The sequence below is a fragment of the Petromyzon marinus genome, unplaced genomic scaffold (assembly GCF_048934315.1).
Source record: "Petromyzon marinus isolate PM22_M1 ecotype Great Lakes invasive population unplaced genomic scaffold, UKy_Petmar_22M1.pri1.0 PM_G_Scaffold_17, whole genome shotgun sequence".
NCBI classification, from domain to species: domain Eukaryota; kingdom Metazoa; phylum Chordata; class Hyperoartia; order Petromyzontiformes; family Petromyzontidae; genus Petromyzon; species Petromyzon marinus.
Window position 1 is genome coordinate 2,873,211 of NW_027422728.1, and position 22,053 is coordinate 2,895,263.

Sequence of the window (22,053 nt, forward strand, 5' to 3'; positions counted from 1 at the left end):
GTTAGAGATCTACCCAACCCACGGGCCCACAAAGTGCTCAACTTCACATTACTGTCATTAAAGGCCTGTGACAAAGGTGCATCTATTGTAGCGACATCGTCCCTGGCTTACACATCTACCGGGTCTCCACTTGACTTTGTATGGTCTAGGAGCAAGTCCACCCACACCTCCACTTCCACAAACTGCTGGGAGTTGCCTCACTCTGCCTCAGTCAGAATTCTCCTCCTGCTTCACGTTGCCTTCATCAATGTAAAGGTCCCATTCTGGAGATGAATCTTCATCTTCACATTTTACCTTCACTTCGTCGCTCATCACTTCTTCACATTTCACCTTTACCTCTCCATATTTCACCTTGATACCTTTAAAAGTGTCCAAGCTGGGATTTTTGTCCGGTTCTTGTTTCAGGAGGGATGGGCTCATTGCGGCACTTTGACTTTCACAAGCTGATTTCAGACTCCACTCCTTGTGGATCTTCTGATGCTTCTGTGTTCTCTGGTGTACTTGAAGATTTGATGAATCTGCAAACGGCTTCCCGCACAGAGTACACTTGAAGGGTTTCTCTCCCGTGTGTGTTCTCTGGTGTTTTACAAGATCAGATGAATGTGCAAACGCCTTCATGCACACACTGCACTTGAAGGGTTTCTCTCCTGTGTGTGTTCTCTGGTGTACTTTAAGATGTGATGACTGTGCAAACGCAATCCCGCACAGAATGCACCTGAAGGGTTTCTCTCCTGTGTGTGTTCTCTGGTGTACTTTAAGATGTGATGACTGTGCAAACGCAATCCCGCACAGAATGCACCTGAAGGGTTTCTCTCCTGTGTGTGTTTTCTCGTGTTTTTTAAGAGAAGATGACCGTGAAAATGCCTTCCCACACACAGTGCACTGGAAGGGTTTCTCTCCTGTGTGAGTTCTCTGGTGCTGTGTCAAGTTTTCAGTCCGGTCCGTGCTGTATGCACGCTGGTCGCATTGTTGACTTGTCGTACCAAGCTGCTGCCTTTGCTCCATGAAACCAATTCTGCAGAGGAAGCGTCAGCTGCAGAGAGAAAAAAATAATATCCACGCCATTTACAAGTCAGTTTCGAGGCACAGAGGAATGCATATTACACAGTAACACGTGACTTACACATCTATACTTATTACTATATTCATGATGTAGTGAAAACGTTTCCCAAATTCATCACAATGACAGGGGAAATGTCATAAATATACCTGGAAGCCTTCATATCTGCAAAATGAATGTTAACCCAAAACTCCGAGCACACAATTTCGGCTGTCTGACTACAAAGGAATATTTATGAAAGCTAAATTCGGCTGACATAGCAAAGGGTGTTGAAAACAATACTATTTGTGTTATGCAGAAATGCATAAATTAATGTTCAATCGCAACTCAGGTGTGAATCCAGGCTCATATGTCCTTGAATGCTGGGGATGAACAGTTCCGACTTCAGCTGCATGTGTGTGCTGTGTTCACATCGTGTTTCCATTCTTAGTAAGAGTTCCAGAGGAAAACAAAAATCAACTATTGTTTTGATATAACCTCCGTGTTCAACAGAGTAAACAGACTTTACTTCAAACACAAACTTGACACTGTCACACACTGCCATGAGTAAACAGGTGGTGGTGTGACCAGCACCATGCCTGGCCACCTTCATCTGCTCAGCATTAATTCTTCCTCACTCCACCAAGTAATGAATCGAGGATCAATCAACATAGCCGAGGCTATCCGTGTCTGTGTCTCTCTCTCTCCCCGTGGTGAAGGTGTTCCCCTCCACACATTCAGAGTCAATAGCGGCATGCGCTTAGCGTCTTTGACCGATAGACATTGACACACGTATTGTTGGTTCTTTCAGTAAAGTCACGTAGATAGAAAATAAAAATAACAGATTAAATTTAATAAGATAAAGACCACTTGTGTTGCGATCGAAACGTCGTGGGCTTTTTGCTTTATTTAAAAAAAATTATTTTTATTTTATTTCCTATCTACGTGACTTTACCGAAAGAACCAAGAATATTAATTCCTGCAGTCACCAAAGTTTTAAGTCAAAACATTCACACACGTTGACAAAGCCTCACCTTGTGTTGTTGTGGGCAGGTCGCTTCTGATAACAAGAGCGGTATAGCAGCTCAAGCGGGCTTGGCCTGCTAACAAAAGAAAATAAAAACTGCGTGAATATTGACAATAAAACAAAGTTACAAAGTGGCGAGCCGGGTGAAGACAAATTAAACTTAAGCGAGATAATTAAAGTGAATGCAATCAGGCGAGGGCAGGAGGCAAGGCCCCGCGTGGCTAGGCCCCGCGTTGTAAAGTTCCAACCTGGACATCGATTCCCATGCTCGCTGCTACTCAACTGACATCCCTACGAGAGAGAGCGAGGCTCTACCTTGGTAAACAACAACAACCACCACAACGACCACCCACACGATAATAATTTCTCACCTCGGATTTCAGTGCAAGAGCGAAGCGACCGCTTCCTGTTACCTCGTGACGTGACGCAACAGCAGAAGGTGACATGACGTCACGTCCGGGGTACAAGACACTCCCCTCCCACGAGCGGCTCCGTAACTGAATAAATTATGTTAATGAGCCCGGGCCATTTGTTGGGATGGGGGCGTGGGTGCTGAACCCATCCCAATATACTCGCGACGGCTTTCACGAACTCATTATGTTAATGAGCCGCCAGTCACTGGGCGTAGCTTTGCCCAGATAAGGATTGTACCAGAACAGATATCGGCAGTGACCAAGCAGAGGTGACGTCACTCTCAAGGGCGCGGTGGACGGGGGTGGGGTGAATACCTTGGTGACAAGACGTCACTAGCGAGGCACACCTCCCCCTGGCATTTCAGACCGACGACGTCATGCTGAGTGGTGACGTCACAGAGCGGGAATGGAGTTTAAGTTGTTTTAGATTCATTTTCCATTGCTCCATCTCTTGAACAGAGACCCCTTGCGTGCGTGAGCTCAGCAACTACAACGTGGACATTATTGTGTGTACACAATGTTTCTGTGTGTACACACTGTTTCTGTGTGTACACTGTGTGTGTACAGACTGTGTGTGTGTACACTGTTTCTGTGTGTACACACTGCGCGTGTGTACACTGTCTGTACAGACTGTGTGTGTGTACAGTGTGTGTGTACAGTGTGTGTGTGTACAGTGTGTATACACTGTGTCTACACTGTGTGTACAATGTGTGTGTACAGTGTGTGTGTACACACTGTGTGTGTGCCTGTATATCTGTGTGTGCCTGTGTCTCTGTGTGTGCCTGTGTGTGACACCTGATGATGATTGCTTGTGTTGCAGTCGAAACGTCGTGAGAATGTAATTGTTTTATATTTTTGTTATTTTATTGTTTCCCTTCTACGTGACTTTACCGAAAGAACAAGAATAAATATCAGCTCTATGTTTTCAAGTAAATACATTTTGGGTAGTGAATAAATTATAGTCTAAATAAGCTACAAATGACGAATTGTAGGCAATTATAGTTATAATCAAAGACATTTTTAAACAATCACGTGGTCCCTGTATTCTTAACTCTTTCGGTAAAGTCACGTTGAAGGGAAACAATAAACACAAGATCCAGGTCCGTTTCAACACATTACATAAAATCCGTGATTTGGTTTCGTCTGTAAAAGATGTGATTCCGGACATACAGTACCCTGGCGTCTACAAACTAAGTTGCCTCTGTGGTAGTAGTTACATTGGAGAAACCAAATGCCATGTCTCGGACCGCATTCGTGAACACAAAGCAGACCTGAAACACGGTAGGACCAACACCTCGGCCGTGGCAGATCACTGTTATAATTCAGTAGGCTCACATGACATTGACTTCTCCAAGATAGAGTTTCTTTGTAAGCCATCTGGCTACCATGAGAGATTCGTTCATGAGGCTATCCACTTATACAAGCATAGAGACAATTTCAACCGGGAAGATGGATTCTGGCTTAGCAATCATTGGAAAGATTTGATAAACCATTTCGGGTCTTTTTATTGTTCACGCTTACGGTGGCTTTCAGACAACATACATTAATTTTTCGTCTCCCCCCTCCTCTTTTCAGAACATAGATGGACTAGTCCTTCTAAATAAACTGCCAAATCGCTGCGCGTGGCGCTGACGTTTTTTTTTATAAATAAATAAATACGCCGTTTATAAATAAATAAATTGATGCGGACCGACACACCTGATGACGACCGTTTGTGTTATGGTCGAAACGTCGTGAGAATTTTTATTGTTTTATATATATTTTATTATTTTATTGTTTCCCTTCAACGTGACTACCGAAAGAGCTAAGAATACGGAATATCATTTGGGTCATTTTTTTTGTAACTCAGATGAGATTTCTGATATTACCGCGTTTTATAAATATTTACATAACCAATAACTTTTTTTATTTTTTTAATCAGACCGCGCTAATACCAACGCGAGTTTTTATTGTTGATGGTGAATTTTGTAAATTCATCGTACGGTTAAAAAGAAAAAAGTTTTCCCGTAAAAAAATATAAAAATCTCTCCGCCTTGGAGCCAATCAGGTTTCAGTTTCTCCCCTCCCACGTGACGCAGAGTTTTCTGGCTCCTCCCCCTCCTGGCTCGCCGCCATTTTGAGAGTCGTGAGGGAGGTGAAGCCTGCGGCCTTGACAACGACGAAGATTCACCAGGGTCAGTGACAACCTCACACTCACACTGTGACAACCTCACACTCACACACACTGTGACAACCTCACACACACACACACTGACAACCTCACACTCACACTGTGACAACCTCACACTCACACACACTGACAACCTCACACACACTGACAACCTCACACTCACACACACTGTGACAACCTCACACACACACACTGTGACAACCTCACACTCACACACACACTGTGACAACCTCACACTCACACACACTGTGACAACCTCACACACACTGAAAACCTCACACTCACACACACACACTGTGACAACCTCACACTCACACACAGTGACAACCTCACACTCACACACACACTGTGACAACCTCACACTCACACACACTGTGACAACCTCACACTCACACACACTGACAACCTCACACTCACTCACACACACTGTGACAACCTCACACTCACACACAGTGACAACCTCACACTCACACACACTGTGACAACCTCACACTCACACACACTGACAACCTCACACTCACTCACACACACTGTGACAACCTCACAATCACACACACACTGACAACCTCACACTCACACACACACACTGACAAACTCACACTCACACTGTGACAACCTCACACTCACACACACTGTGACAACCTCACACTCACACACACTGTGACAACCTCACACTCACACACACTGTGACAACCTCACACACACACACACTGTGACAACCTCACACTCACACACACTGTGACAACTTCACACTCACACACACTGTGACAACCTCACACTCACACACTGACAACCTCACACTCACACACACTGACAACCTCACACTCACACACTGACAACCTCACACACACACACTGACAACCTCACCCTCACACTCACACACTGACAACCTCACACTCACACACACACTGACAACCTCACCCTCACACACACACACTGACAACCTCACACTCACACACACACTGACAACCTCACACTCACACACTGACACACTGACAACCTCACCCTCACACACACACACTGACAACCTCACACACACACATACTGACAACCTCACACTCACACACACACACTGACAACCTCACACACACACACTGACAACCTCACACACACACTGACAACCTCACACTCACACACACTGACAACCTCACACTCACACACTGACAACCTCACACACTGACAACCTCACACACACACACACACTGACAACCTCACACTTACACATTGACAACCTCACTCACACACACACACTGACAACCTCACACACACTGACAAACTCACACACACACTGACAACCTCACACTCACACACACTGACAACCTCACACTCACACACTGACAACCTCACACTCACACACTGTGACAACCTCACACTCACACACTGACAACCTCACACACACTGACAAACTCACACACACTGACAACCTCACACTCACACACTGACAACCTCACACTCACACACTGACAACCTCACACACACACTGACAACCTCACACTCACACACACACACTGACAACCTCACACACACACACACTGACAACCTCACACTCACACACACACACTGACAACCTCACACTCACACACATACACTGACAACCTCACACTTACACACTGACAACCTCACACACACACACACTGACAACCTCACACACACTGACAAACTCACACACACACTGACAACCTCACCCTCACACTCACACACTGACAACCTCACACTCACACACACACACACTGACAACCTCACACTCACACACTGACAACCTCACACACACACACTGACAACCTCACCCTCACACTCACACACTGACAACCTCACACTCACACACACACACTGACAACCTCACCCTCACACACACACACTGACAACCTCACACTCACACACACACTGACAACCTCACACTCACACACACACACTGACAACCTCACCCTCACACTCACACACTGACAACCTCACACTCACACACTGACAACCTCACACTCACACACTGACAACCTCACACTCACACACTGACACACTGACAACCTCACCCTCACACACACACACTGACAACCTCACACACACACATACTGACAACCTCACACTCACACACACACACTGACAACCTCACACACACACACTGACAACCTCACACACACACTGACAACCTCACACTCACACACACTGACAACCTCACACTCACACACTGACAACCTCACACACTGACAACCTCACACACACACACACACTGACAACCTCACACTTACACATTGACAACCTCACTCACACACACACACTGACAACCTCACACACACTGACAAACTCACACACACACTGACAACCTCACACTCACACACACTGACAACCTCACACTCACACACTGACAACCTCACACTCACACACTGACAACCTCACACACACACTGACAACCTCACACTCACACACACACACTGACAACCTCACACACACACACACTGACAACCTCACACTCACACACACACACTGACAACCTCACACTCACACACATACACTGACAACCTCACACTTACACACTGACAACCTCACTCACACACACACACACACTGACAACCTCACACACACTGACAAACTCACACACACACTGACAACCTCACACTCACACACACTGACAACCTCACACACACTGACAACCTCACACTCACACACTGACAACCTCACACTCACACACACTGACAACCTCACACACACACAGGCTGACAATCTCACACACACACACTGACAACCTCACACTCACACACTGACAACCTCACACACTGACAACCTCACACTCACACACACTGACAATCTCACACTCACACACTGACCTCACACTCACACACTGACAACCTCACACTCACACACTGACAACCTCGCACACACTGACAATCTCACACTCACACACTGACAACCTCACACTCACATACTGACAACCTCACACACACACTGACAAACTCACACACTGACAACCTCACACTCACACACACTGACAATCTCACACACACACAGGCAGACAATCTCACACACACACACACTGACAATCTCACACACACACAGGCAGACAATCTCACACACACACACTGACAATCTCACACACACAGAGACTGACAATCTCACACACACACACACACAGGCTGACAATCTCACACACACACACACTGACAATCTCTCACACACACACAGGCTGACAATCTCACACTCACACAGGCTGACAATCTCACACACACTGACAATCTCTCACACACACATAGGCAGACAACCTCACACACACACAGGCAGACAATCTCACACACACACACACTGACAACCTCACACACACACAGGCAGACAATCTCACCCACACACACAGGCAGACAATCTCACACACACAGGCAGACAATCTCACACACACAGGCAGACAATCTCACACACACACACAGGCAGACAATCTCACACACACAGACTGATAATCTCACACTCACAGGCATACAATCTCACACACACAGACTGATAATCTCACACACACAGGCAGACAATCTCACACACACACAGACTGACAATCTCACACACACACACACTGACAATCTCACACACACACAGACTGACAATCTCACACACACATGCTGACAATCTCACACACACACACAGACTGACAATCTCACACACAGGCAGACAATCTCACACACACACACTGACAATCTCACACACACACACACAGGCAGACAATCTCACCCACACACAGGCTGACAATCTCACACACACACACTGACAATCTCAAACACACACACAGGCAGACAATCTCACCCACACACACAGGCTGACAATCTCACACACACAGGCTGACAATCTCACACACACACAGTCTGACAATCTCACACTCACACAGACTGACAATCTCTCACACACACAGACTGACAATCTCTCACACACACAGACTGACAATCTCTCACACACACAGGCTGACAATCTCACACTCACACAGACTGACAATCTCACACACACAGGCAGACAATCTCACACACACACAGTCTGACAATCTCACACTCACACAGACTGACAAACTCTCACACACACAGGCTTGATAAAATAAAATAACACAATAAAATTCTCACGACGTTTCGGCCACAACATAAGCGGCCTTCATCAGGTGAAGGGACGAGACTGTCTGGAGGACAGCGCTGGAGCGAACACAGCCACGCTCAGATCACGACCTTTAAGCTGTGTGAGAAGAAACAAAGCGCCTTGACAAAGGAATTAGCATATAATTTAGCATTGAAATAGCTGAGTGATTAGCTTGTGACTGGTCACAGAAATGGCTATGTTAAAGTTAAAGCATACACATCCGCAGAGGCACCCCTTGACAAAGGAATTAGCATTGAATTTAGCTAATCACTCAGCTATTTCAATGCTAAATTCTATGCTAATTCCTTTGTCAAGGCGCTCTGTTTCTTCTCACACAGCTTAAAGGTCGCGGTCTGAGCTTGGCTGTGTTCGCTCCAGCGCTGTCCTCCAGACAGTCTTGTCCCTTCACCTGATGAAGGCCGCTTGTGTTGTGGCCGAAACGTCGTGAGAATTTTATTGTGTTATTTTATCAATTTATTATTTTATTCTCATTCTACGTGGTGGTGACTTTACCGAAAGACGTCACACGGTCGCCCGCAACCACTCTCCCGCACCGTGACGTCACGCGTGCCTCAACCCCCTCCCCCACCGTGACGTCACGAGCGCAGCTGCAGGGTGACGTCACCGAGCGTGTGGATTGCTGTGAGGTAAAAACAACACAAAACTATATATTTTTTTCTATATCTCACATTAAACACTTCGGGGTTCATATCAAGCAGAGGGCTGTTATTTTACGTTGCCGAGTAGTTTGATTATAAATACAATTTTACACGTCTTTTTTTTTAAGACTTCGGAGTTGCTACGTCTGAGGGGGGTTTTTTGTTCTTAATTTTTTCTCACCCCTTGAAGGTCACGAAACAAGCGATAAAAAGTGCGGGAATCCGAGTGTTTATAAATAACAAAAACAATATTACACGCTGGGGGGGGAGGGGTTAACAGGTCCCTGCAGGGTGGGCTGGTAGGAACATTGGAATTTTGTCAAGTCTCTGCGCTGTCTATTCCTGATTTTACACCCAAACAGCACGAGATTTCACTTCGTTAAAGTATTGAAAGGGGACGGACGGACACATTAATCTATTGCAGGCTGGTACACTCAGTTTACAATCTTCGCTACTACCAGTATAAAGGATGTCAGTGACAAGAGAGTGACTCTCAATGACGTCACTCACGTGGTTAAACAAAGGATGACAGTGACAAGAGAGTGACTCTCAATGACGTCACTCACGTGGTTAAATAAAGGATGACAGTCACACGAGATTTCACTTCGTTAGAGTATTGAAAGGGGATGGACGGACGGACACATTCATCTATTGCAGGCTGGTACACTCAGTTTACAATCTTCCTTCCTACCAGTAAAAGTCGCCTCATAGTAGTGATGAGACACCACGTCTGAGGGTTACCCTCTGAGGGTTACCCTCAGACGTGGTGTCTCACTAAACACAAACAATAAAAAAAGCGCGGGAAACCCTCAAAAAGTTGTGAGGCGATGGATTTAATTCATTTATTTTATTTTTTATTTGGTATCGCCCTGTGAGCCACGACCCAGCGTCGCTTTCGTGAGGGCGAAACTTTCATCAGCCTCATGGGGTCCACAACATTTTACTTTGCTTGGAAATACGACGTTTTACACCCCCCCCTCCCATCCCCAGCGATTCGATTGCTGTGCAGGGTTTGGAATGTGCTAGGAGATGTTAACTACCTCGCCTGTTATCATCACGGTGACTAGGAGATGTTAACTACCTCGCCTGTCATCATCACGGTGACTAGGAGATGTTAACTACCTCGCCTGTCATCATCACGGTGACTAGGAGATGTTAACTACCTCGCCTGTCATCATCACGGTGACTAGGAGATGTTAACTACCTCGCCTGTCATCATCACGGTGACTAGGAGATGTTAACTACCTCGCCTGTTGTCATCAAGGTGACTAGGAGATGTTAACTACCTCGCCTGTCATCATCACGGTGACTAGGAGATGTTAACTACCTCGCCTGTTATCATCACGGTGACTAGGAGATGTTAACTACCTCGCCTGTCATCACGGTGACTAGGAGATGTTAACTACCTCACCTGTCATAATCACGGTGACTAGGAGATGTTAACTACCTCGCCTGTTATCATCACGGTAACTAGGAGATGTTAACTACCTCACCTGTTGTCATCAAGGTGACTAGGAGATGTTAACTACCTCGCCTGTCATCACGGTGACTAGGAGATGTTAACTACCTCGCCTGTTATCACGGTGACTAGGAGATGTTAACTACCTCGCCTGTTGTCATCAAGGTGACTAGGAGATGTTAACTACCTCGCCTGTCGTCATCACGGTGACTAGGAGATGTTAACTACCTCGCCTGTTATCATCATGGTGACTAGGAGATGTTATCTACCTCGCCTGTTGTCATCACGGTGACTAGGAGATGTTAACTACCTCGCCTGTCGTCATCACGGTGACTAGGAGATGTTAACTACCTCGCCTGTTATCATCACGGTGACTAGGAGATGTTAACTACCTCGCCTGTTATCATCACGGTGACTAGGAGATGTTAACTACCTCGCCTGTCATCATCACCGTGACTAGGAGATGTTAACTACCTCGCCTGTTGTCATCAAGGTGACTAGGAGATGTTAACTACCTCGCCTGTTATCATCACGGTGACTAGGAGATGTTAACTACCTCGCCTGTTATCATCACGGTGACTAGGAGATGTTAGCTACCTCGCCTGTTGTCATCAAGGTGACTAGGAGATGTTAACTACCTCGCCTGTTATCATCACGGTAACTAGGAGATGTTAACTACCTCGCCTGTTATCATCACGGTGACTAGATGTTAACATCCTCGCCTGGCCTACAGGAGATCGTCGGTTCGCGCCCAGGCCCTGACCACGCTTGCTCCTGCTGCTGTATATTTGGAGTCTGCGTCTCTCTCCCCATGTTGATTGCGTGGATTTGTCTCAGGGTCCTCCGATTTTTCCCGATACGGGGCCATCCATTTAGTTCGTTGTCATGGAGGGGGATACCCAAAATGCGTACGCTTGCATATGGGGGGGTCTACTCACAATGTACGCATAGGAAATGGGGGGGGGGGGTTGAAGCCTCGATAATAATGCAGCCGGCGGTGGACTATCTGTTTGCTTAAACACGTTAATATTAATAATTGATCGTTTCTGCGTGGATTACATATCGGCCGTTCTACAGGATTCTAGGGGGTGGGGGGGGGTGATGCGTCAGGCGAACGTACGTAGGCAGGTGGGGGGGGGGGTGTGTAAAAAGTCCGCGTGCGTACGGGGTCAGGTTTTGACAGATTTTTGCGTACGCACGAAAGGGATGGCCCCTACACATTTAGATACTGTACAGCACTCTACACGGAGTGATCCCAGCTGTCCGGCAATGGTTTGTGTGATCATTCTCTGTACTACAGAGTGGCATGTGTGTCATCTCCATTGGTTTCCTCCGAGTTTCCCTCCCATAGCTAAACCCACAAACACAGTGGAACTGGTACTTGCCAGAACCACATCCCAAAGCTAAAAGATTACCTGGAAATGGCTCAGTGGGAGGGATCACAGCAACATCGCCCCCTCTTGTGCAAACTTGGCAGGACCCCTCCTGAAGAAGAGTTGAGACTCAGTGGGGCTATCCTGAGCAACAGGCGTATTCATACATTAACAATACGGATGAATACAGACGGCACATTGAGTGTGGCATGCAGTCATTATCCTCTGCCATTGTCAATCGACTTGTGGAACGAAGGCCTCCCCAATTCGTCCCAATCTCAAGTGGTGAGGACTCAACACAGCCAGTCAGCCACTGACAAGCTCACTCACCCATTAACTCACTCACCCACCACACTGCAGGTCACAGCAGCACATTCGCGCAGCTAGTCAGCCACTGACAAGCTCCCTCACCCACTAACTCACTCATCCAACCACCCACTCATCACATTGAAGGTTACGACAGCACGCTAAGCCAGCCAGCCACTGACAGGCTCACTCACCCACTAATTCACTTGCACCCACTCACCAAACTGCAAGCACAACAAGACACTCACTGAGCCAACCAGCCACTGACTAGTTCACTCACTCACCCACGCACGCATCCACTTACCCACTCACCACATTGCAGGTCACGACAGCACACTAAAGCCAGTCGGCCACTCACAGGCTCACTCACCCACTAACTCACCCACCCACTCACCAAACTGCAGGCACAACAAGACACTCACTGAACCAGTCAGCCACTGACAAGTTCACTCACCCAGAAACCCATCCACTCACCCCACCACCCTGCAGGTCACAACACACTCACCCTCGCAGAGGTTTTTGGGCAAGCGTTGCGCACTTTCAGATGCGCTTCTGCGTCCGTCTGGAACCATTTTCCTTCCGCTATTAGGAATCCACTGAAACTGTGCATTTTAAAATCATCTAGATTGAAGACTAATTTCTTTTGCACTGGTCTTTGTGTTTTGTTTCTTGTCCTCTACCCGTACCTCCGATTAGCAAGGTTCGCTCTGTACGGTGTGAAATAAGTTCAACGTGCATACACCCAGCCCATCAGCCACTTACAAGTTCGCTCACTCACCCACAAACTCATCCACCCACTCATCAAACCGCAGGTCAGAACACTCCCCCTGCTCAGCAATTTATCCTCTAAAACCGTCGCTCTCCCAACTGATTTCTGTTTGCTTCGCCATCGTACTTTACCTCACTTGCTTCCGTCATTACGCTGACCAAGATTTCTCGCCACCCTTAACGAACGAGACCGCACCCCGGTGCTCTCTCTGGAGCTCTGAGCCGGTCAATAAACGGCAGGAGCTCGCAAAAAAAAAAACGCGAACGCATTTCGCGCGCTCCATGCGAAAACGTGTTTCACCCGCGATTCGTTTCCCTCAACCAGAACGGCGGCGACTGGGAACAGGAGAACTGGCGACCCCCCGGGGCCAGTGGTCAGGCGGGGAGGAAATGTCGGCGCACGAACAAATTCTGGTGTGCAACTTGAGGAAGTGCCGGCGCATTGTCGGCGACTTCGCCTGGGTCACCTCCTGCTCGCATCTCTTTTGCGACGAGGACGGCGAACGCGAGTTCAAGACGGGGGCGGCCGCCTGCCCGGCGTGCGGCGCCTTGCCGCGCGGCAGCCTGGACGTGGTGCGGGTCTGCTTGAACCCCCCCGAGGAGCACAAGTCCATGGTGCTGGCGGGCCTAGGGCCGGACGTCATCCAGGAGATATGTTCGCGGGCGCTTTCATTCTGGATCTTTCAGGTATCGGCGACGGATCGGTGACTTTTTAAAAATAAAAATAAAATTTATTTTTAAAAAGTAACAAACTGAAATGTTTTATATTTTAGCGGATAAAGTCCCACTGAGCTACGTAACCTCTTTTTTTTGCAGAAGCGACCTGGCCATCACGAATGATAGCCCAACCCAAGCGGCTGTTATCATCACGTGGAAATTTACAGCAGTCAAATACTCTAAAACGCGTTAGATGTCGTTTCTAAACATTGGGAGGGAAAAATCAGAGGACCTGGAGAAAATCCACACGGCCACTGGGAGAACGTGCAAACTCCAAACATAAGTAGTGACTAACTCGGAGACAAAAAGACTTGGAGGCATTTCTTTATTTAGCGAGCACCATTGGAATGACGCAGTTAATATTTAGTCCGTCTATTATCGGTGGCACTACTTAGAACATGTACAGCGTTTAAGATGTCACTCTTGAATTAATTTGCGTGATTTATGAATATTTTTCTCCTGCTGGGTTCTTTCGGTAAAGTCACGTAGAATGGAGATAAAATAATAAAAATAATAACAGAATTTATTATGTTATTATTATTTTAATTTTTATTACAGAATAAATTCTGTTTTATTTTTTTATCTCAATTCTACGTGGTGACTTTACCGAAAGAACCCAGAAGATGAATCCCTGCAGTCACGAAAGCTTTAAATTGAAAATTATGAATATTTGTTTTTCATTCTTTCGAATTTTTTTTGGAGCTTCGTCATTCCCAGAGGCTTCGCTAACCGAGTTATTCTTCTACACGTAAGTCCCCTTGCGCGTACGGCTCTTTAACCGATAAAAAATACGTTTAATCAAATTTTCCATCTCGCAGGTGCACCAGGAGAGACTGTATCAGGAACACTTGGCCGTGAAATCAAAGAGGCTCAGGGTGCAGTCTGAGGACCGCTTCAAGCAGGAGATCCAGAACAAGGTCACGGAGGTCGCCACTCTGAAGCGGCAGTTCTCGCTTGCTAAGAGCGAGCTGGCCAAGTTCAAGAAGAGGTACAACGAGGCTGCCGAGAAACTGCTGGAGAGGGACCGGGAGCAGAAGAAACTGCAGGTTTCCTACGATCGCCTCCGCCTGCGATTCTCCGCTATCGACGAGGGGAGACGCGCTGAGGAGGAGGAGGCTCTGAACGGCGCGGCGTCCTCGCCATTCATAGTGAGATTCGGTAGGGCCGTTTGAACTTTAGTAATAGGTTTTTACCCTTTTAGCTGGCACAAAAACTGACACCTTTATTCAAGGCATCATGTTTGCAATAACCACAACACAAGCAGTCAAAATGCAAACAAAAGAGACAACTCTGATAATAATATGCACTGTCCTTGAATTTGATTGGTCCACACCCGAGACGGCTTTTCTTAGAGCCTAGTCTCCACTGGTGTTGGACCAGAAGACGCCAAAAGGCGTACAACTCAAAAACAGCGCACCATCAGGGAGTATTGAGGGCTCGGGGTAAACCTTTACATTATGAGACCTCCTTTGCCAGTAACAAGATATAGGAATAGGTTTTTACCCTTTTGGCTGGCACAACAAAAACTGACACCTTTATACAAGGAATCATGTTTGCAATAACCACAACACAAGCAGTCAAAAATGCAAACGAAAAGAAACAACTCTGGTAATGATATGTTTGAACTTTGTTAGGAACCGACCAAGCAGGGAAAATGGGGATAGGTTCATACGGTGACGTTTTGTACGTAATGTAATTTTTTCCCCCACCCCCCCCCCCCCCCTGTAGCAGAGACGTCGACCCCGCGAACATCGCAAGGCGCGGAGGGAAACGCGTGGAGCTGGATGATGAAGACGCCTCCGTGCTGCCGCCCTGAGGGGACGGAGTTTGCGCCGAGGCCGTTGTTTTTCGACGGCAGCCCCCCGGGCAGGTCGCCGCAATCCGACGGCTTCCTCCGCTTCCCCTTCCCCGCCAAAGCCGCGGTGACCGGAGCCAGGAAGTGACCTCCCCCCGGTAACAACGCGAGAGTCCTTCCCTTCGCGCCCGCCTCCTCGCCCTCCAATGCGGTCGCAAGGGGTTCCCCAAAAAAAAAACTCGTGGGGAAAAAAAACGACGCAAAAAGGACCTCGCCCACTGGCCTCACCGCTCATCAGATTCCTGTGGTCTTAACGCTGCCCGCAGGTCATCTGCCTACTACCCTGTGGTGCTTGGCAGGAGCCTCTCGTCGTCACCGCCAGTCGATTGCCTCCTCTGAGCGCAAACGGAATCCGAATCGGAAATATTTATTTACGCTGGAGGTAGGAATCCGACAAGCTGTGAAGCTCTTTTCCCACAGACTTCTGGTCGGGGGCCCCGGGGTAAAAACGTTACAGCGACAAACAAATACAAAAAACCACGTCGTGCACAAGCGTCACGGGGTCCACGCGTGCGAGCGCGCGCCTCGTCGCCCCCGTCAGTTGTGTTCGGAGAGCCGCTCGCTGGAGATTCTCACGCACGACGACGACGATAACGCCGCGTCATTGAGCTATCGTTTGTGATGGCCAGGTCGCTTATGAAAATAGCTGCGTGGGTCGGTGGGTCCTCGGCCTGGTAAAATGAAAAATAAATTTGTTGAGTTTAATAGTTTCAATTCGTTACTACTTTAGCGCACACCAATTGTGTTCTGGGAGAGCAAACCCACAACGTTGACAGTGGAGTTTGACGTCCCGCTTGGTGATCACCACCAGCGGCAGTAACTGAACGACCGCACTCCGTTCACGTGACAAACGTCTCCCATTGGCCGTGCCGGGTGGGGCTCACAGGGTTACGTCACTTTCACATCCATCAGAAACTTTTGTCTATACTGGAGGAATCCGTGCAGCCCTACAGGAGGTTGTAGGTGCGATCCCAATTCTGACAGCTGCTGCCGTATATTTGGAGCTTGCGTCTCTCTCACTCTCTCATCATCATCATCATCATCACCACAGTGGCTATGAGATGTTAACTACCTCACCCGGTCTACAGGAGGTCGTGGGTTCGATCCCGACTCTGACAGCTGCTGCTATAAACCGTGGCCGATGAGCTCCCGCTTTCGACCCCGCCGATTTGCGTGCTGGAGAGTAAACCCATGACATTTACCGCTTGAGCACCGTTAATTTTTTCCAGCGGGTAGGTTACCAGGTGTCGTCGTTGGCGTTCGGGGGAGGGGGGACAGGTCGGTGGTGGCGGCGCTCGTGACGGCACAGAGGGGTTTGCCGTTTAGAATCTCGCTGCGGCCGACCCAGGAGTTACCGTGGTGCGCGTTATGTCTCAATGTTGTGTTGGAGTAAGTGCTGTTCACAAGAGGGAACCTGTTCCATTTGTTTTTCATTAAAAAGTTTAGGACTTTGCGGCCGCCAAAAACACTTCCTTTACATTACACAGACCACCCATACAGGTCGACACAACAACCGCCATTCGCCACTAAGTGGCGGTGACCTCACCACATCGCTTGTGCCAGGCTATGTGCATGTTGAGGCCACGTGAAGTGTCGAAGGCCCACTGGTAGGAGGTTATGGGGCAGACCCAGGTGCCAGGGGTCCACTGACTGAAATGAATGGCCGATGCACCACCTGTGCCCCGTACTGTGCCAACTTGCTGTGCTTCAGCCACCCAATTGCCCAGCAGCAGCATTCACGAGCCTCCTCCAATTCGGCCGATCTAGACACCACTGGTACCAGTCTACTCAGCTCCACATCCTCTTGTACCACATCACTCCATCTCTTCTCGTTTAGCCCCCTCTATCTGGCTGAACAAAAGCTGTTTAGGCATGTGGGCTACATGACCCAACTAATGCAACCTTGCCTGCCAGAGGAGCTCACCGATGGGATTTTGTCCAGATCTTTTAAAGATCTGTGAGCTCCTCACACAATCCAGCCTGGTTAAACCCAGGATGGATCTTAGGCAGGCCAGCCTAAATGTTTCTAACCAGGGAAGATTTTCCTTTAGGGGGGTTTACATTTTGCAAGCGTAGAGAAGGGAGGGCATGACTGGCCGAGAAGATCCGAAGCTTCATAGGGAGTGACAGACCAGGTAGCTTTACGCAACTGATGGAAAGTTAATGCCGCTTGACTGATTCGGAATGAGACCTCTGTTGTCAAACCGGAGCTGGTCATGAGCACACTGCCCAGGTATGGAAAACTCTTCACTCTCTCCACAAACACAAAGATCCCCCATATAGCCTTAACAGGCCGGCATGGCACATGAAGGGGTGAGTGGCAAGCACAATGCCACGTCAGAATTGGGTATTACAGATAGGTAGCCTGCCGCCAACAAAAGAAAAGCTCCAGCAGAATTGCTTCATTATTTAGTTCTATCCATGGCTGGGTGAGCACGTCCCTACTTATCAAGCATTGTGCTCACCATTGTACCGAGTCACTTAAACGCAGGCGAGCTGCTGCTTCTCTACTGCATGAAAGTGACATGGCATGTTATCGTGAAACACCTCTATAGGCTTATCTTCCAAAGCCTCCAATTTGTGCGCAAGCTTTAACCCGCATTACATCGCCAATACTAACTAAAATAGCGCCTTCATCTACTGGCAGAAATTTAGTAACACGCTTTTCAAGATGATTACAAATCAGAACCTCTGAGTGCGTGTGATCCAGCCACCGTTTAACGCACTAAAACATCACCTATTGATAATACTCATGTTTAGTTTCATATCGCATCATCATTCATTGCAAATTGCATCTCACCATCGCTGAGGAACCTCAGGCATACAGGCTGTGAGCCAACACCAACAATTAGCCAAGCTCTGCAGTCCTCTGCAAATTAAGTTAATGAGTGTTGATCCCTCCAATTTGCACAATTGGCTCCGTACCGTGCAAAAGAAGTTCAACATACACGCATACAGAAGGGATCTACAATATTTAGTCTGCACTTTGCTGTACTGCCTTCTTCCGGCGTGCCGGGGAGTGGCACCTCGACGTCCATGGGAAGGGATTTTCGCAAAACGTGTGCGGTCCAGCCACCCTCACTGCCTCTGCGGTGCTGGATTAGAGGCTACATACAGCATAGCCATCACCACCAAGCTATCTGTGATCCCCGAGATGCCTTTGTCCGTCTCCAAATTACACGCACTTTGCCCGTCTTAATGCAATGGACGCCACAAATACAGACTCTGAAATATCGAATCTCACGAATGCTTACCTACCCTGCTTGGTGGGTTAGCACAGGGGCCCCCAACCCCCTGTTAGGAACCGGGCCGCACAGCAGCAGGAGGTGAGCAGTGAGTCCGCGTGTGGCCCGCCCCCATTATTTTATTATTTACCACTTCCGTCCGCGCCTCTTTCCCGCACTGCGCACTTGTCTCAGTCACAGTGTTGGTATAAAGCCCACAAGCTCTAACCCCCTAGTAGCCACAATGTGTAATAAACAAACGTCGCTGGAGAGCTTCTTTGAAAAGGGGGAAAGACCCAATGATGAACCCCCCCCCTCCCCCGGTCCGTGAAAAAAATTGTCTTCCACGAAACCGGTCCCTGGTGCCAAAAAGGGTGGGGGCCGCTGGGTTAGCACATTCCAAATGTAGCGTAATAGCGCCGTCTGCCGACTGAAAGTTATAAATACAGTGTACGGCAGTACATACGTCAGCAGGCGACAGTACACATGGGGGGAAGACCACTAGGACAGAGTTCATGGCCCCGATGATGGCAGCCTCGGCCGGTTGGTGCGCCCTGTTTTGTCCAGTTTTGTCTTGAGAGGGGCTTGCTGTTCAACACACTCGTGCTGGTGAGAGAGGCCTGCTGTTCATCACACCCGTGCTGGTGAGAGAGGCCTGCTGTTGAGAGGCCTGCTGTTCATCACACCCGTGCTTGTGAGAGAGGCCTGCTGTTCAGTACACCCGTGTTGAGGGGCCTGCTGTTCAGCACACCCTTGCTGGTGAGAGAGGCCTGCTGTTGAGAGGCCTGCTGTTCAGCACACCTGCGCTGGTGAGAGAGGCCTGCTGTTGAGGGGCCTGCTGTTCAGCACACCCGTGCTGGTGAGAGGGGCCTGCTGTTCATCACATCCGTGTTGGTGAGAGGGGCCTGCTGTTCAGCAAACCCGTGCTGGTGAGAGAGGCCTGCTGTTCAGCACACCCGTGTTGAGGGGTCTGCTGTTCAGCACACCCGTGCTGGTGAGAGGGGCCTGCTGTTGAGGGGCCTGCTGTTCAGCACACCCGTGCTGGTGAGAGAGGCCTGCTGTTCAGCACACCCGTGTTGAGGGGCCTACTGTTCAGTACACCCGTGCTGGTGAGAGGGGCCTGCTGTTCAACACACCCGTGCTGGTGAGAGGGGCCTACTGTTCAGCACACCCGTGCTGGTGAGACGGGCCTGCTGTTCAACACACCCGTGCTGGTGAGAGGGGCCTGCTGTTTAACACACCCGTGCTGGTGAGTGGGGCCTGCTGTTTTAACACACCCGTGCTGGTGAGAGGGGCCTGCTGTTCAGCACACCCGTGCTGGTGAGAGGGGCCTACTGTTCAGCACACCCGTGCTGGTGAGAGGGGCCTGCTGTTCAATACACCCGTGCTGGTGCGAAGATGGCGCCGATGATAGTAGCCTCAGCCGGTCGGTGCGCCCTGTTTTGTCTTGTTTTGTCTGTCAATTCAGTGTTTTGCCAAGATTTTCGGAGTTCTTTAACAAGAGACGAACTTTTAAATATCAGGGAAACAACTCCTGTGGATTTAATTCCTACTTTTCTGCTTCCAGCGGCAGAATTAGTAGGCATTCTTGTCAATGCCGCGCTAGGCTTTGCTCAAGCAGCGAAACGCCGCCCAAGGGGTAAACGGTCGGGGGCTCTAGTACGGCTACGCAGACGCGGGATCCGAACAGTGCTTCTGAGCTTTTTCCTCTCCAACGTACGTTCACTGTACAACAAAATGGATGAACTTCAGCTACTGATGGTAAAAAACAAAGACTTTCTTTCAGCTTCTGCTTTGTGCTTCACGGAAACATGGCTGTGTGATTTGATTCCGGACACTTCGCTACAACTAGCAGGATTCCATCTTGTAAGATCGGATCGTGACATAGCACTCTCCGGCAAGACGAAAGGCGGTGGTATTTGTTTTTACATTAATAGTGGCTGGTGTGTAGATGTCACAGTGATTCTGCAACATTGTTCTCCACTCCTTGAATCAATTTTTATAACCTGTAAACCGTTTTACTCGCCTCGCGAGTTCGCGTCGCTCATTTTGGTCGGAGTTTATTTGCAGCCTTGTCCTCAGGTTAAAGAGGCCCAACGCATGCTCGCCGATCAGATTCTGAGTGTGGAGCGAGCAAATCCAGATTCGTTGGTTATCGTACTTGGCGACTTTAACAAAAGTAATCTCAGCCACGAACTCCCCAAATACATACAATTCATTAAATGCCCAACCAAAGAAGGGAACACTCTGGATCACTGCTACACTACAGTCAGTAGAGCCTACCACGCCGTCCCCCGAGCAGCACTAGGACACTCTGACCATGCCATAGTCCACCTGATTCCTGCATACAGGCAGAAACTAAAACTCTGTAAACCTGCTGTGAGGACATCTAAACAGTGGACCAGTGAGGCTGTGGAAGATTTGCGGGCGTGCTTAGACTGTACTGACTGGGATATGTTCACGACTGCTACCAATAGTCTGGATGAACTCACAGCGGCTGTGACGTCCTACATCAGCTTCTGTGAGGACTGCTGTATCCCAACACGTACCAGGGTGAACTTTAACAACAATAAGCCCTGGTTCTCAGCAAAGCTCAGAAGGTTGAGGTTGGAGAAGGAGGAAGCGTTTAGGAGTGGAGATAGAGACAGATTCAAGGAGTCGAAGAACAGGTTTAGCAAAGCGGTGAGAGAGGCTAAACGACTGTACTCAGAGAGACTAAAACACCAGTTCTCTACAAACAACGCTGCTTCTGTCTGGAGAGGGCTCAGGCAGATCACCAACTACAAACCCAGAGCCCCCCACACCACTAACGACTCCCGCCTAGCCAACGACCTGAACGAGTTCTACTGTAGATTTGAAAGACAATTGGACTGTCCTGAACCACCCCTTCCAACCCAAGAGGCCCCATCCCCCACCAATACTACAGAGACGACTATCTCCTTTCAGGAGGG

General features: G+C 48.6%; 1 protein-coding gene across 1 annotated transcript; it reads left to right on the forward strand.

Moving 5' to 3' along the window:
* Positions 1-4,563: 4,563 nt before the first annotated feature.
* LOC142911141 (E3 ubiquitin-protein ligase CCNB1IP1-like) lies at positions 4,564-17,331 on the forward strand. Its single transcript, XM_076060225.1, has 4 exons — positions 4,564-4,653; positions 13,632-13,993; positions 14,842-15,181; positions 15,752-17,331. The coding sequence occupies exons 2-4, from the start codon at positions 13,697-13,699 to the stop codon at positions 15,964-15,966; spliced, it is 852 nt and encodes a 283-aa protein (XP_075916340.1). The 5' UTR covers positions 4,564-4,653; positions 13,632-13,696; the 3' UTR covers positions 15,967-17,331.
* Positions 17,332-22,053: the final 4,722 nt, after the last annotated feature.